This window comes from Rhinoderma darwinii, chromosome 9 (genome assembly GCF_050947455.1).
Source record: "Rhinoderma darwinii isolate aRhiDar2 chromosome 9, aRhiDar2.hap1, whole genome shotgun sequence".
Lineage (NCBI taxonomy): Eukaryota > Metazoa > Chordata > Amphibia > Anura > Rhinodermatidae > Rhinoderma > Rhinoderma darwinii.
In genome coordinates, this window is record NC_134695.1 from 49115527 (window position 1) to 49132633 (window position 17107).

Consider the following 17107-nt stretch of genomic DNA (forward strand, 5'->3'; position numbering starts at 1 on the left):
ACATCTCTGTCCATATATGGACAGTGAGTGATGTCAGGGGGAAAGAAGGAGTCACAGGCAGAGCGCTAGAAGCAGCTCTGCTCCGGGACTCCGTCTCTGGGGAAGCCCCTGACATCACTGTCCATATATGGACAGTGATGTCAAGAGGAGAGGAGTCACAGGCAGAGCGCTAGAAGCAGCTCTGCTCTGGGACTCCATCTCTGGGGAAGCCCCTGACATCACTGTCCATATATGGACAGTGATGTCAGGAGCAGAGCAGTGTCCCAGGCAGAGTGCTAGTAGCGCTCTGCCCGGGACTTTGGCTCTGGGCTTGACCCTGACATCACTATCCATATACGGACAGTGATGTCAGGGGCTTCCCCACAGCCAGAGTACTGGAGCAGAGCCTTTACTAGCGCTCTGCCTGGGATACTGCTCTTCTCCTGACATCACTGTCCATATATGGACAGTGATGTCAGGGGCTTCCCCAGAGATGGAGTACCGAAGCAGGGCCTTTACTAGTGCTCTGCACGGGACTTCAGCTCTGCTCGGGACATCACTTTCCATATATGGACATTGATGTCAGGAGCAAAGCAGAGCAGGAGTCCCAGGCAGAGTGATAGTAGTGCTCTGCCTGGGACTATGGCTCTGGGGTTGCCCCAGACAACACTGTCCATATATAGACAGTTACGTCAGGGGCTTCTCCTGAAGCAGAGTCAGCAATGCTCTGGCTGGGGATTCCACTCCTAGAGGGAGCCCCAAAGGTGCTAACTACTGGGAGGGGTCTGTGTGGCACTACCAAGGAGGGGGGCTGTGTGGCACTACCAGGGATGGGGGCTGTGTGGCACTACCAGGAAGGGGGTTGTGTGGCACTTCCTGGGAGGGGGACTGTGTGGCACTACCAGGAAGGGGGGCTGTGTAGCACTACCAGGAAGGGGGCTGTGTGGCACTACCAGGAAGGAGGGTGCTGTGTGGCACTACCTGGCAGGGGGGTCTGTGTGGCACTACCTGAGAGGGGGGCTGCGTGGCACTACCAGGGAGGGTGTCTGTGTGGCACTACTAGGGAGGGTGTCTGTGTGGCACTACCAGGAAGGGGGGCTGTGTGGCACTACCAGGAAAGGGGGCTGTGTGACACTACCAAAAAGTGGGGCTGTGTGGCAATACCTGGGAGTTCGGGGGGCTGTATGGCACTACCTGGGAGGAGTGGGATGTGCGGCACTACCTGGGAGGGGGTGCTGTGTGGCACTACCTGGGAGAGGGCTGTGTGGCACTACCAGGGAGGGGGCTGTGTGGCACTACCAGGAAGTGGGGCTGTGTGGCATTACCTGAGGGGGGGCTGTGTAGAAATACCTGAGAGGGGGGTCTGTGTGGCACTACCTGGAAGGGGGCACTGTGTGGCACTACCTGGGAGGGGGCGCTGTGTGGCAATACCTGGGAGGGGGGGCTGTGTGGCACTACCTGGGAGGAGGAGGCTGTGTGGCACTACCTGGGAGGGGGGCTGTGTGGCACTACCTGGGAGGGGGCTGTGTGCCACTATCTACAGAGGGCACTAAATTTATAGGGGTACAAACTGGGGGCCTAACTTCTATATTGGGGCATAAACAGGGCCTAATGTCTATATGGGGGCACAAAGTGACATTTTCTGACATTTTACTGCTGCTGTGAGTTCCCCCGCAAAGGGGCCTACTAAGTCTGTGTCGCCCAAGGGCCCACATAAACCTGGAGCTGGTCCTGCAGGTATTCATTTATATAGGGGAAAAAAACATATAGGAAGACCATGCAGCTGCTTAGAGAGAGGGGACTCAGCCCAGTTTGGCTGCATCCCCTATATTAATGGACAATGAGACACCCTGCACGGAACCCCCCTCTTCACAGGTCCTACTATGTTAACAAATAATTACCGGTATGTAATAAAATTAGTCTATAGATCAATGAAGGGAGAAGAAGGGCAGACATACACCAAGTCCTTAAGTCCCAGTGGTCACTGTCCCCACACCTCTATGTATGGCTCTGATGTTACTTTCACATTATTTAAATCTTTACATTTACATTTCTATGGGTATTGCTCTACATATATCATATTTTATCTTTATAGTGGTGATCCTATACAACGGGTGGACTACCTGCCAGAGGAGATTGTGACCTGGTAAGATGAAAAATCTGTATATAAATTTGGAAGATGATCTTTGCATTGCTTAAAGGCTATGTACACCTTTGAAATCTGTTTTTTTTTTGGGGGGGGGGGGGGGGGTATAAATAAAAATGTCTATCAGTGTGTTTTGTGCAACTTTCTAAATACATTTTGTTACATAGTTACATAGTTACATAGTTAGTACGGCTGAAAAAAGACACGTCCATCAAGTTCAACCAAGGGAAGGGAAAAGGGAAGGAAAAATTTCTACACATAGGAGCTAATATTTTTTTGTTCTAGGAAATTATCTAACCCTTTTTTAAAGCCATCTACTGTCCCTGCTGTGACCAGCTCCTGCGGTAGACTATTCCATAAATTCACCGTTCTTACTGTAAAGAAGCCTTGTCGCCTCTGCAGCTTGAACCTTTTTTTCTCCAGACGGAGGGAGTGCCCCCTTGTTTTTTGAGCGGGTTTTACATGGAACAGGATATCACCATATTTTTTGTATGTGCCATTAATATATTTATATAAGTTAATCATGTCCCCCCTTAGTCGTCTTTTTTCAAGGCTAAATAGGTTTAATTCTTTCAATCTTTCCTCATAACTTAAATTCTCCATGCCCCTTATTAGCTTCGTTGCTCTTCTTTGTATTTTTTCCAACTCCAGGGCATCCTTTCTATGAACTGGAGCCCAGAACTGAACTGCATATTCTAGATGAGGCCTCACTAATGCTTTGTAAAGTGGCATTATTACATCCCTGTCCCGCGAGTCCATGCCTCTTTTAATACACGACAATATCCTGCTGGCCTTTGAAGCAGCTGATTGACACTGCTTGCTGTTATTGAGTTTATGATTTACAAGTACACCCAGATCCTTCTCAACAAGTGAATCCGCCAGTGTAGCGCCCCCTAGGACATATGATGCATGCAGGTTGTTGATACCCAGATGCATAACTTTACATTTATCTACATTAAACTTCATTTGCCAAGTGGACGCCCAAACACTTAGTTTGTTTAAATCTGCCTGTAATTCATGAACATCTTCCATAGTCTGAACTATATTACATAGCTTGGTGTCATCTGCAAAAATAGAAATAGTGCTATTAATCCCATCCTCTATATCATTAATAAATAAGTTGAATAATAGTGGTCCCAGCACTGAACCCTGGGGTACACCACTTATTACCGGGGACCATTCAGAGTAGGAATCATTGACCACAACTCTCTGGATACGGTCCTTGAGCCAATTCTCAATCCAATTACAAACTATATTTTCTAAACCTATAGTCCTTAATTTACCCATTAGGCGTCTATGGGGGACAGTGTCAAATGCCTTTGCAAAGTCCAAAAACACTAAATCCACAGCGGCCCCTCTGTCTAGACTTCTGCTCACCTCTTCATAAAAACAGATTAGGTTAGTTTGACAACTTCTGTCCTTAGTAAAACCGTGCTGGCTGTCACTTATAATGCTATTTATTGTCACATAATCCTGTATATAGTCCCTCAATAGCCCCTCAAACATTTTCCCCACGATGGATGTTAAGCTTACTGGTCTATAATTACCCGGGGAAGACCTAGAGCCCTTTTTGAAGATAGGCACCAATTATTTTTACTTTCTGAGATACAGCTGCTTTGTATCCTGTATAAAGAGCAGCTGTATCTTGCACTGAGACCTGATTTCATCAGGTCTTCAGGACTGACGGGTTCAGTTTCAGTGGGTGCTGCGTGTCTCCGACACACAGTACCATGCTACTACCGATTACATCTAAGTCATAACTTAGATGTGATCGATAACAGGGGGATCCTGCGTGTCAGAGACATGCAGGACTCGATGACACTAAACCCGTCAGTCCTGCTGACCTGACGGATTCAGGTCTCAGCGCACGATGCAGCTGCTCTGTATACGGAATTCAATGCCGCTATATCTCAAAAAGTAAAAATAATTTTTCATAAAAAGTATTAAAAAAGTTGCACAAAACACACTGATAGACATTTTTATATAACCCCCCCCCCCCCCAACTAAGCCTTTAAAATTGTATATTTGTAGGAAGGAGGTCTACTCTACTCTTAAGAGTCTATACCCAACTCATGCATGTAAGGAGCACCTGGAAGCTTTTCATCTGCTGGAGACCCATTGTGGATACAGTGAAGATAACATCCCACAGCTACAGGATGTATCCTGCTTTCTAAAAGGTGACAGGGAATTATATTCAGGAATAAAGATTAATCTCGGTTGAAATCTCATGTAATTTATGTGGCCAGTGTTAGGGTAAGTTCACACAGAGTCAGCATTGGACTGGGGTAGCTTGGGCCCACCAGAGACCATTATCCTGAGAGCCCACCTACCATCTATACAGAACATGAGCATGTCCACTTTTAATTGTATCACAATCTTTGTTGTTATCATTGCCCACACAGGACATGTAATCCGTAAAGTCTTATGGTCAGTTCACACTGAGTTTTTTATAAACGTTTTTGGACGCGGAAACCGCGTCGGAAAACACTCCAAAAAACGGCCGAAAATGCCTCCCATTGATTTCAATAGGAGGCAGAGGCGTTTTTTTCCCTTAAGCGGAAAAACCATCTCGCGGAAAAAAGAAGCGTCATGCCCTATCTTCGGGCGTTTACATCTCACACCTCCAATTGACATCAATGGTAGGCAAAGAAAGTGTATTTTGTCACGTTTTTGCCCGCGGCACTCAATGGCCGTGGGTGAAAAATGTTGTGAAAAATGCAGCGAAAAAAGTGTCAAACGGCGTGAACAGGGCCTTATAGGGTATTTGTGAAGTGGTTAGCTCCAAAGTCACCTCTAAATTGGGCTGTTTTCTGTTAAATTATTGTGTCACAGTCTGGGCCCACCAGAGGATGCTCTGGTTCTCTGGTGGGCCAGTCTGACCCTGCAGAGAGTTTTTTGGTCAGGCAGAATGTATCCGCCTCAAAATTCCTTCAGGATTTTTAAAGCAGATTTTTTTCTGCCTTGTTTTTTAGTGCTTTTTTTAGGCATTTTTAAAAATTAATCCAATGCAAAAACCAGGGTATGGTTTTTGTAAAAAAAAACATGTTCATTAAACACTTCAAATGAGAAGCGTGTTTTATTTTCTGCCTCCCCTTGATTTCAATGGAGGTTCAGAGGTGGAAACCGCTCCAAGAAAGGACATGACACTTTTTTTCTGCAAGCGGTCAAAAGTGGCCCTGAAAAAAAAACACCTCTGCCTCGCATCAATAGGTGGACATTTGGGGCGTTTTTTGGCGGTTCCTGCATCAAAACCAGTGTATGAATTGGTCCTTAGACTGCTGACTGAAATAAGTGAATCCTGTTTGAGACCTTCATGTGTTAACCAGAGCAAAGAGTTAGTTCAAAACTCTCCTTCTCAGAGACCTGGCTTGTCAGTGTAATTAAAATTTCAATAGGTGATGTGTAATACTATGATATGCTAGATATTCTTCATTTCCTGTATTTCATAACACAAGATAGATAGACAGACAGACAGACAGACAGACAGACAGACAGACAGACAGACAGACAGATAGATAGATAGATAGATAGATAGATAGATAGATAGATAGATAGATAGATAGATATTAGATAGATAGATAGATAGATAGATAGATAGATAGATAGATAGATAGATAGATAGATAGATAGATAGATAGATATGAGATAGATAGATAGATAGATAGATAGATAGATAGATAGATAGATAGATAGATAGATAGATAGATAGATAGATAGATAGATAGATAGATAGATATGAGATAGATAGATAGATAGATAGATAGATAGATAGATAGATAGATAGATAGATAGATGAGTAGATAAAATATAGACTTACATACTATTATAATAAATATTATTTTTGTATTTTTGCATTCCTATTTACAAGGTTTCCTAAATACGTTTTTATTGGAATCTGGCACCACCTGTTGGCAATAGTGCAAACAGCAATTAGTAAAAAAATAGTATGATTAATGTGGGTCTGCTATAAAAAAAAACATAGTCAAACCAATATAGTCTGTTATATTTGTATAATGCGTGGTGGTCACTTTCACACTTCGTCATCACTTGTGACGTACCAGCTACGGACACCTCTAAGCTGTTGCACGTTGTAGATGTTTTGTCATTATCAGATCCTAGTTTTTATTTATTTTTCCACATTCCAGGTATTATATGCCAAATAAGTATATTAGCTAATTTTTGTTCTCTTTGTTATGTCCGTCTGTTTTTAAAGTTCTACCTTCCTATTATTTTGCACATTATATTGAGTTGGCAGTGAAGGTCTAGAATGTTTCCATCCTTTGATGACATCACATTATTTTATTCTCTTTTTTTTCTTCCAAATATATTTTGCATATAATGTGCCATAATAAATGACCCGTCGCAACTGTTACCAGACCTAACCTGTAACTTACATGTCTTTTTATCACAGAAAGGACTGGCTTCCAGTTACGCCCTGTGGCCGGCCTTCTGTCTGCTCGGGACTTTCTCTCTAGTTTGGCTTTTCGTGTTTTCCAATGCACCCAGTATATTCGACATGCATCATCCCCCATGCACTCACCAGAACCGTAAGTAATAAAACATATCTTGTACCATGTATATAGTCTACCATTACTGCCAGTTGTGTTGGCAACACTCAGCAATAGTAGGGTTTACCATAAATTGAGTGTACATGGCCATTGCTTCAACCACACTACACCACCAGATGCATTCTGGAAGTGACCCATGTTACCTGTGTGTCCAGGTCGAGGAAAGACCAGATAAGCCATATGAGTGAGATCTGTGAGGGTATGAGCGCTGGTCAGGGCCGGTACAAGGAATTTTGGTGCCCTAGGCAGACAAGGCAAATGGTGCCCCCCCCCCCTCTTCAAGTAATTGGGAAATACAGAATAATCAGCATGATCAAATATTTGGTTTCGATCCATTTTGTCACTACATCGAAAAATGTTTCAGATCTACTAGGTCTAAAATCCCCTTTACGTGGAACAAGTTATAAAAGGTGAATGATCAGGGGGTTGAAAATTTGTGCAACAAGGATCTCATGGTCATTTAGTACGATTCTCGCTGCCGGGCGAGGAGCGTCATTGCTGCCTAGCGACGGCAAATATCGCTATGAGCAGCATTTACATTATTGATCGTGCCACCGATAACGATTATTTTTATAGCAACACAATCAATGGAGATCTGATAATTCGTTCGGTTGGTTCACACGAGCCTCGAGGCCAGTTTAACTAAGGTTTTATTAATCGAGTTACTAGATAAAATGGGCTCATGAGTCAGCGGGTGAGAGGGGTTCAAGTCTATTGTCCATGTATTTGTAGAAGCATGGCCACAATATGATATCCGAGATAATTTCCTGTCTTGTGTTGCTCCTCAGGGACTGTTGTCACGAGCTCCTCGGACATGTTCCTATGTTGGCTGATAAAACATTTGCTCAGTTTTCACAGGTAAGTTTAGAGTGTCTTGTTAAACTTGACACCCAGATGGATCCAGGGGATGTATTTAAAGGGGAAATCCAGCCTCTTCTGACATATTGGAGACATATCTGGGAAGAACTGAGGCAGGGCTTAATATGAGAACGTTAAAAGACAGAAAATACACTGCAGTACAGAAGTATTGCAATGCATTGTACAAGCGATCAAGCGATAGCAAGGCTCCAAGTAAGGATATAAAAATAAAAAAATAAATAGATTTAATACAATTTTCAAAAAAAGTTGCTGTTTATTGGTCACATTGAAAAAGTGATCAAAAATATGTACCCCAAAAAGGGCCAATAAAGACTACTGCTCGTCCCACACAGCTTCATCAACAGGAAAATAAAAAAAGTTCTGGGTGTGTTTTTATTTTGTAAAAGTAGTAAAACCTAAATTTAGTTTTGCTATAATGGTAATGACCTGCAGAATAAAGTTACCATGTCATTGTTCCTGAAAAACCCAAAAAATAATGGCAATATTGCTGTTTTTTAAAAAAAAATCTACCCCACAAATGTTTTTTAACAGCTTTTTTTATTACATTATAGGGTGGCATTAAAAAATACAACTCTTCCTACAAAAAACAAGCCCACATACGTCTATCTCGATGCGAAAATAACCCCTTTGGCACTGCTCAAATATTTCTCTTACTGGAAATCTGACACAACAGTTTTCTGGAATAAAAAAAAAGACTCAAATTTTGGCACACACTATAGTTGCGCTAAGGCTTCATTCACATCTGCGTCGGGGTCCGTTCGTGGGTTCCGTCAGAACTTTCCGACGTGAAGGGAAACTAGCTTTCCGTTAGCATTACCATTGATTTCAATGGAAATGCTTCCGTTGCTAATGGTTTTCGTTTGTCTCTGTTCGATTTCCGTTTTTTTGACGGAATTAATCGCTCAGTTGACTGCATGAATGGAACCCTGATGCAGATGTGAACGAAGCCTAAAAGGTGCCACTTTTTACTTTTCTCGCCACTTTCCAAAACTGGCGTTAGGTATGGCGCAATTCTACACAATTCTACACTCGACATTCTAAATCTCTGAGGGGTATGAGGGGTTTGAGCGCTATCATTCTGGTTATCAGTGGTTGTCAAAGGTCCGTCAGGCTTCGAATGTGAATGTCTCATATATCAATCATGCTCATCTCAATTACTCCCATATCCAGAACGGCCGCCAGAACTTGACCTGCCTAAGTAGAGTCGTGTGTTAATGAACCTTCCCTTACCCATCCTATCCCTCCACCCCCACCTTTAGGAAAGACACGTGACACCGAGGTTGGATGTGAAATGGCCACAGCAGCCGTTTATTAATTTCACAGTTTTATAAAAACAATTTAAATCCGAAACATTCGGATAACTAGTTAGGAATCCACCAGAGAATTCCTTCTAATAATTCACATGACCCAACATGGGTCAGAATCGTAAATAACAATTTTAACGTTAACATTAACCCGAGCAGAGGAAGTCCTTGAAGCCCTTTCAGATATTCCTTTTTTAAGAACACACCGAGTTAGCCATCTGCAAACCACCAATTACCTCCAGCCGTAAACCAGCTCGGAAGCACCGTTCACCTCTGCAGATGGCTCCAACCACTAGAAGTCCACTTCAAAGGGATAACGCCCGATGAAGCCCTCAAGTCATATACCGACCACTAGAAGTCCACTTCAAAGGGATAACACCCGATGAAGCCTTCAAGTGATATACCTTCCACCAGAAGACCACTTCAAAGGGATAACAGCCGATGAAGTCTTCAACCATGTACCTTTTTTGGGGGACGCATACCCCCGATGCGACCCCTCCACCATTTTGTACTGACTGGCCTCAAGGACTCCCCCCGCCACAGCGAAACAGGCCTTGACCACCTTAAGCCTGTGAGTTCCGCCACACCACCACCGCCCTTTCTATTCCTTCTGCTATCGCCAAGCTCCAAAGATCAATGCCAACCTCGGTCAGATGAACCCCATCACTCCTCCAGAAGTTCCCCACTCCTGACTCCAAATCCCTGTGCCGCACGCAAATGCCCCCGTTTTTTGCTACAAAACGGGACACCGCCCGATTAACTTTAATGCGAGCCTTATTGACTCTCTCCACTGACCTAGCCAATGTTTCCGCCAATGTTTCCTTGGGACTATGTCCGACCACACTATCACCAACTTGGGATAAGAAACCCACAAACACGACGAAGCACCAGCGAAACGCGCGTTGGGTTAAGCAGAGGTCCCCCTCCTGGTCCTGATCTCCTATTTATCTTCTTATACGCACGTGCAGGTATACTACTTTACATGTCGTTTTTACTTAGATTGTACCTTATATATATTCTCTATACTTATTTATGTGTTCATCTGTGCAAAACGTACCATGCCTAGTACCTGCTCATTAATATGTACTTATGCACTTTAGCCATTTATAGGTTGTGTCAGACCATTTTTACATCTGGGGGGCCACTCTGCTTTTACGTTCGGATTCCGTTTGTGTTCAAGGGTCCATGGCATTTTATTATGTCTAAGTGTTATACGTTGTCTCCATGTGTCTAATTGACTTTAATAAAGATTATTTGTATTTTTTCAAACACCTGGTCGTGACTTGTTTCTTGTTCTGGTTCAGGTATAGACTACGGAGGACAACTCGTGATCAATCCCGTCATTTACCGACGAACCCTTGGGATATGATAAGTGTTGAATCAAACGAAATTTTCCGGGCTCGCGCTTAGGAACAATACCCAACGGGGACACAACTAAATCTTTTACTGGCGAATCAACAAAAGGCCCCGACATGCGACCCAACGAAACTTCTTTTAACAATATTTCCGACACAACCTTGGCATGCAAGTAAGCCGATTTTAAATTCCTCCGCGTCACCGGAACCTCATAAGGAGGCGGAGGAATAACAAAACCAACACAAAACCCCTCGTAAAGCAACTTAGCCGCCGCCCTATCCGGATACTCATTTAGATAAGGGGCCATCTTTTCCACCCTCACCGGTGACACCCCCTTGACCAGCCGCGGAGGACTGGTTCCCTGACCTCTTTTTTCGCAGACATTTTGCCGCCCCGTGTGATGCACCATTACACTCGGAACACACGTGCTTGAACTTGCACGTGGCCCCGAACTTACACTGGCCTTCATTAAATTGCCAGCAAAAACCCGCCTTTCCCCCGCCGCCTTGTCCAACCTGACTAGACTGGCCTCCTTGGCCGGCGCTCCCGGGAAAGGACTGCCTAACCGGAGCCGTAACCCGTAACCAGAGAGCAATATCCTTCTGGTCCCACCGAATCGCCGGCCGAACCGCTTTCCGCTGACGGAATTGCTCATCGTATCGCAGCCACGCCTGACCCCCATACGCCCTATGAGCCTCCCCAATGGCATCAAAATAACAAAACAACGCCGAACAATTTTCCGGCGCCTTTTCCCCTATCACACTGGCTAATATGGCGAACGCCTGCGACCAATTAACGAACGTCTGCGGGATAAGCCTATACCGCCGCCGTTCCTCCTCGTCCTTTTTACTCTCGTCCCGCTTGCTCTTATCCAAATTAAATTTAGCGAGCGGCAAGAGAGAAAAAATCTCAACATATTCGTCCTTCCAGATCCGCTCACGCACCTCCTGCTTTAAATGCGCCCCCAACGGACCTTCGAAACAAACATACACCTCCCCACGAGCACGATCATCAATACGCACCCGATCGCCATCTTTTTGTGGCTCGGTCTGTACCGACACCGCGACCGCCTCTCTAACCGCCGTCACGGGCCGCGCCTGTAACAATCCCACGTCCCTGGGGCCTTCCCAAACTACCGCCGGGGACACTTCCGTGACTACCGGCGCCGCCGCCCTATCTAGGCGCCCGACCAGCTCTCTCAAGCAACACACTAAGTCTGCCAGACCCGCGCTATCGCGCCCGCCCGCGCCACTACCGGCCACCGATGCGACGCTAGCAGCCCCCCGCCGACACCCGACATAAAAATCGCTGGATATGACAATGATGGAGTTATACACTCACCGGGCTGCACAGGCGCTGTGTTCCCGTCAGCCGGACCATCCTGACCTCGACGATACGCGTCCAGTTCACCTTCCTCCAGCTCTTCTCTCGCAGACGACTGGCCATCCCACCGACATCTTCGGAACGGAGATGATGAAGCGCTGACCGATGGGCCGGCAACCTGCCGCCCGACCGCTGGAACCCTGACTTCCGACCGGACCTGTTGCCTCGACGTCGCTGCAGATCTAGGCGTCCGTCTTGATGATCCTGAAGAAGCCTGCCCCCTGGCCGGAACATCACCAGGCGGGGCGGCCGTACCTTGTCCTCCAAATCTTCCATCCGATGGGGGAGGGGTGACAGGGAGCCCGGCCTGCGACTCCCTGCTTACCGCCGGACCCCGTCGCGGCTTGGGATTCCTGCCAGGACGCAGGGCCTGGGAAGGGGCGGTCCTCCCAGCTGCCTGGCCTGCAGCGTCCGTGATCGGGCTCCCTCTGCGACGCCGTGTCCGCGGGACTGCCTCAGGACTGAGGCGCTCTGGAGGTCGGGACCGCCGGGAGGGACGGGTCGACCCGGCCTGAGTCGCCGTCACCCGCGGCAACGCTCTCTGCCTGCTCCGAGCAGGAGCGGTTGTTGCCGACTCCCCCCCCGCCGCCATAGTAATGCTAGGAAGGGGGCCGGGGGAGGGGAGCCTGTCCCCTGCAACAGACCCCGAACGCCGGGCCTGACGTGGCGAAACGGCGTCCGGGATCCTCGTTATTGCAGCCACGGTCTCTTCCAGTCATCCAGGACTGTGGTGCACAGCAGCGGCACGCAGCCGCTCTAATAATACTGCCTCCGACATGGTGAGTAGCGCGGGCAACGGGGAGCTTGTCTTTCCCTGTGTTACTCCTCCCGCTGCTTCCGGCTCAATGCCGAAAACAGCGGGAAGCTCAGCAACGGCCCCCTGACTCCTCCTTGTCCCTCCTCCAACTCCCTCCAACTCTCCCTCCACCTCTCCCTCACCTATAACCCTTTCCCTACCAGGGCGGTCATGGAGGCTTCCCCTTAAGCCCTGCAGGCTGCGTCCAGCCTCTTCTATAGAATCCTATAGCGCTAATGGCCGTTCTGCATAGGGCGCCACGGAGATGAGCAAGACGCTCTGTCTCTATCTGCAGAATTATTAGCAGCCAACAGCACAGACTTTACACAGTCCGTGCTGCTGTTAAAAGCAAAATCACTAGTACAAGTGATTTAGAAAAAAGATTATAGTTCACAAACCTGCACTATAATAGTTTTTCACTAAATGTAGAGGTACACTATAAAGTGGTTTTCTCACAAACAATACTTATCAACATCATCACTTATCACCTTTAAACCCTTAGCACTGTGGCCATGGGTTCAAACCTGACCATGACAACATCTGCATACAATTTGCATGTTTGCTTGGGTTTCCTTGGGTCCTCAGGTTTCATTTCAGACTCCAAAAAATAATATTTAGGCCAATTGGCTTCCTATGAAAATAGTCCTGGAGTGTAAGATGAGATATTGCAAAGGTAGACATACTTGACATAGGGAATCCCGATTCTATGCCCATCTTGGGACTGTGTTGAGTGCACTCCCGTATGACATGATGGCATAAATAAAGAATAATAATTTAGTAAATGGTAATGCTGAGTGTATATATGTTTTATGTAGGATATTGGCCTGGCATCATTGGGTGCAACAGATGAAGAAATAGAGAAACTGGCAACGGTAAGAACCATGAAAGGATTTTATGTATGATCTGTAATAAAGGTATAGCAATTGGCATGGCATAAACCAGCTACTATGCAACCCAGAAGTGGAAAAATACAATCTTACGTTAGCCAAATATTTAAGACGCCACTGCAGGTAAATGGGTGTGTATACTGTATATAGTCCATACATTAATATCTTGCATTGAACCAATTCAATAGTATTTTATTATGATTGCTAAAGGACTAAAGACTAATAAAGGTTCCTAAGCAGAGATGGTATCCTTAATCTATGTCTTCTTTATATAAACCTGAAACAAAGAGGTCGAAGTTTAAGTCATAGGATAGTTGCTAATTTGGCCCCAAACTTGAGTTGTCAAACTAAATGAAATATCTTTGTTGTGGCCGGATTGGCTATGCCTCCACTATGGTGTTCTCATGGTGGCAATATGGCCGGTATCAATTACCTCGTTTGTTGGCATTATGTTTACGTCAGTTCATGCAGCATTTACGATGACTATACTGGGCAAAGAACCAACAAAATATTCAGCAAAGACATTATTGTATAACTGCCCTGCAATTTATCATTCTCTCTATCTCAATAGCTGAGGTACTATATAAGGTATAGATTACACTTTCATTCTGAAGGCGGACAAACATGGTCCATCTATGGTGCGTATGGTTGGTGGTACTTCGGAGGTAGTTTGTAGTACTAGATATTAAACATATTAACTTTCTAATATGTTAAAATTTACTTTTCTGTAAACGGATCCTCTTACCTTTTCTCATACAAAAGAGATGGATAAGATACCATCTGAGTATAAAACTTTGATAAACAGGAAAGACCCAGGAACAATACAAGAACGTTAAGGGGGTTTTACACTGGGCGAGTATCGGGCAGACAAGCGTTCATAGAACGCTCGTTGCCGATAATTGCCGTGTGTAAACAGGGCTGCGATCAGCAGATGAACGAGAAAACGCTCGATCATCTGCTGATCATATCGTTTTAAAAAAGTAAAATATTATTGTTGTCAGCAGCACATCTGTGTGAACAGGGAGACACGCTGCCGACATGATAATAATGTATGGGGACGAGCGATCAGAGTAACGACCGCTCGTCCCCATCCATAGCTCCATGTGACAGAAGCAAACGAGCGCCCATCAATGATGTCTCGTTGATCGGTGCTCGTTGCACCGGACGATTGTCGGTCGGTGTAAAAGACCCTTTAGCTGCCATGTACTTTTTTTTATCTTTTTCCATTGATTCTTAATTGTCTCGGATGGAGTTTCATAATACTGATGCTACTTTAGAGAACAATATGAAAAGCATGTCTTGTCATTAACCTTAATAAAAAAAATAAAATAGGCTACATTCACACGAGCGTGACAGATCTAAAAAATGCATGAAAATCTGTTAGTGTGCGTTGCGTTACGCATGTGTGCTTTGCGAGTGGCATGCATTTTTCACTCACTCGCAAAGCACTTTTTTTTTCATGCGCAAACTTTTTTGGTTGCGCAAATCACGCACCACACACGGATGTGCATGCGTGTGCGGTGCATTGTTTTCATGCACCCATTGGCTTCAATGGGTGCGTACTATGCGTGAAAACACACCAATATAGGACATGCAGTTAGTTTCACGCAGCAGACTCTAGCTGTACAAAAATGCCTGCATGAGTGAACGGCCCCATTGAAATCAATGGGTTCGTGTGCTGTGCGTGATTTCCATGCACAGCACACGGACGAGATTCACGTTTGTGTGAATGGACCCTAAAGAAGTTTGGGAAGACTTTTACTGCCAAACAATCAGTATTGCTACTTTGGTTGATTTAATAAGATGGATAAGCAATGGTCTCTCTCTCTCTCTTATATCTGTATGGATGAAGGACGCAGATTGTCGTAAAGAAAATCCTAGTAAGCAGAGACCCTGAGAGGTTGAATGTGTAGTGATAAGGGGAAACATAAGTAACATTTTCACTAATCAAACATTTTCAAAGTTCTTGTATGGTTCTTCTTTAGAAAGTGTTCATTAATACCACACAACTTCATACATATGCACTTTTAACACTTATTTGTCACCTGTATGTTGTTGCAGCTCTATTGGTTTACTGTGGAATTTGGTCTTTGCAAGCAGGATGGAGAAGTGAAAGCCTATGGTGCCGGTTTACTATCATCATACGGTGAATTGCTGGTATGTAAAATTCTGCTGAATTTCAGACATTAATGGAAAAAAACTATATCATTCATAAATCCTGAGCATAAGGCCAACAACCGGGAGTAAAAAAACGAGTATGATTTCTGTTGTTAACATATTTTGAAGGTATCTGCAAATTCACAAGTGTTGCTATAGGATTCCAGATCCGCAATGTTTGATGTAAAAATATCCTCGACATTTCCAGTCGTCTTTTGACCATATGTTCAGGTCACCACTGGATCTGCTGCAGCCATGTTGTATAGAAAAGGTTTTGTGCCAAAGAGTGACATGCAATGTATCAAATAAGTATATTGGGACCGTTATTTTCTGACAAAAATGTGTCGAATTGTCTTGCCATGTAAATGAAAACTTTTTATATATAGAATATTGTAGGCTTTTCTGCTTATTTTGATTTCATATTTGTAATATTGGTTAACTTTGCTCCTTCCATTTTTTTGGGTAGTCAACCACTTGTCCAAAAATATCCCCATTAAGGCTAAGTTCACACAGAGTTTTTTGACGAGTCTTTTGACGCGGAAACCGCGCCAAAAAGCTCGTCAAAAACGGCCCGAAAATGCCTCCCGTCGATTTCAATGGGAGCGGTTTTCTCCCGCGAGCAGTAAAACCGGCTCGCGGGAGAAAGAAGCTAAGTGCCCTATTTTCGGGCGTTTCCGCCTCTGACCTCCCATTGACTTCAATGGGAGGCAGAGAAAGCGTATTTCGCTGCGTTTTATGCCCGCAGCGCCCAATGGCCGTGGGCGAAAAACGCCGCGAAAATCGGCGTGCAGGGAGAGGAAAATCTGCCTCAAACTTCCAAACTGAATTTAGAGGCAGAAATTCTGCCTGCAAAATACTCCGTGTGAACATATGATTGAAGGAACAGGGGGAGTAGGAAAAGTAGTGTGTTTCATAGATGTAAAAAATAAAAAATACTTTATTATTAAATTGTTATTAAAAACAATGTTGGATGTAATTTACGTTGCGCCAAAGTCCCCTAGATTGGCACAATATGACAAATTATGTCTAAATTAAATTGCTCCAATTCTATAGTAGTATATTGATATAGACGACTGACCTCTCAGTGTTGGTGAGAAAACAGTCAATTGCAAGCAAAAAATTATTATTAACGTTCCTCCAACGGGCTGTAGATAAAGCCCAGCGATGGGGAAACCCCTACATCAATCTTGCTGCAATGGGTTCCATGTACATGCATATAACTGCATAGATTGCATGCACAAATATCCTGTGTGAGCAGACACGACACAGCAGAGTCGAAACCGCAGCGTGCCAGCAACTACACAGGAGTAGGAAAGGAACAAGCCACAACAAGTGACAGCACTGTTGAATTGCCTAGATAGTGACCTGTGAATGATGTATCAGCAAATACTCTGCCCTGTCAGGCAGTCAATGACTTGCGAATCACAGCTTGTGTGTTATCATGTATGTGTATCTCAGCATAGCAGAGTTGAAACTGCTATGCTGTGACAGCTCTGCAAGGGGGAGTAACAGATCGGCCGTGCTCCCGGACGGGCGGCCACACAGGCAGTGTGCCTGAATAACGAGCTCCAGTGCCTTGCAGGGGTGAGTACTCTGCCTGTCAGGCAGTTAGTATACTGAAGCACAGTTTCTTTATTATTTATTATGTAAGT

At 45.0% G+C, this 17107-nt stretch overlaps 1 protein-coding gene across 1 annotated transcript in view; it reads left to right on the forward strand.

The window, feature by feature from the left end:
- Positions 1-17107, forward strand: part of TH (tyrosine hydroxylase) — a 42956-nt gene that overhangs the window by 16633 nt on the left and 9216 nt on the right. Inside the window, exons 6-11 of the mRNA XM_075837617.1 lie at positions 2075-2125; positions 4157-4302; positions 6537-6672; positions 7482-7551; positions 13227-13283; positions 15360-15455. Of these exons, the coding sequence (XP_075693732.1) occupies positions 2075-2125; positions 4157-4302; positions 6537-6672; positions 7482-7551; positions 13227-13283; positions 15360-15455 (556 nt within the window). The remainder of the gene's footprint in view (positions 1-2074; positions 2126-4156; positions 4303-6536; positions 6673-7481; positions 7552-13226; positions 13284-15359; positions 15456-17107) is intronic.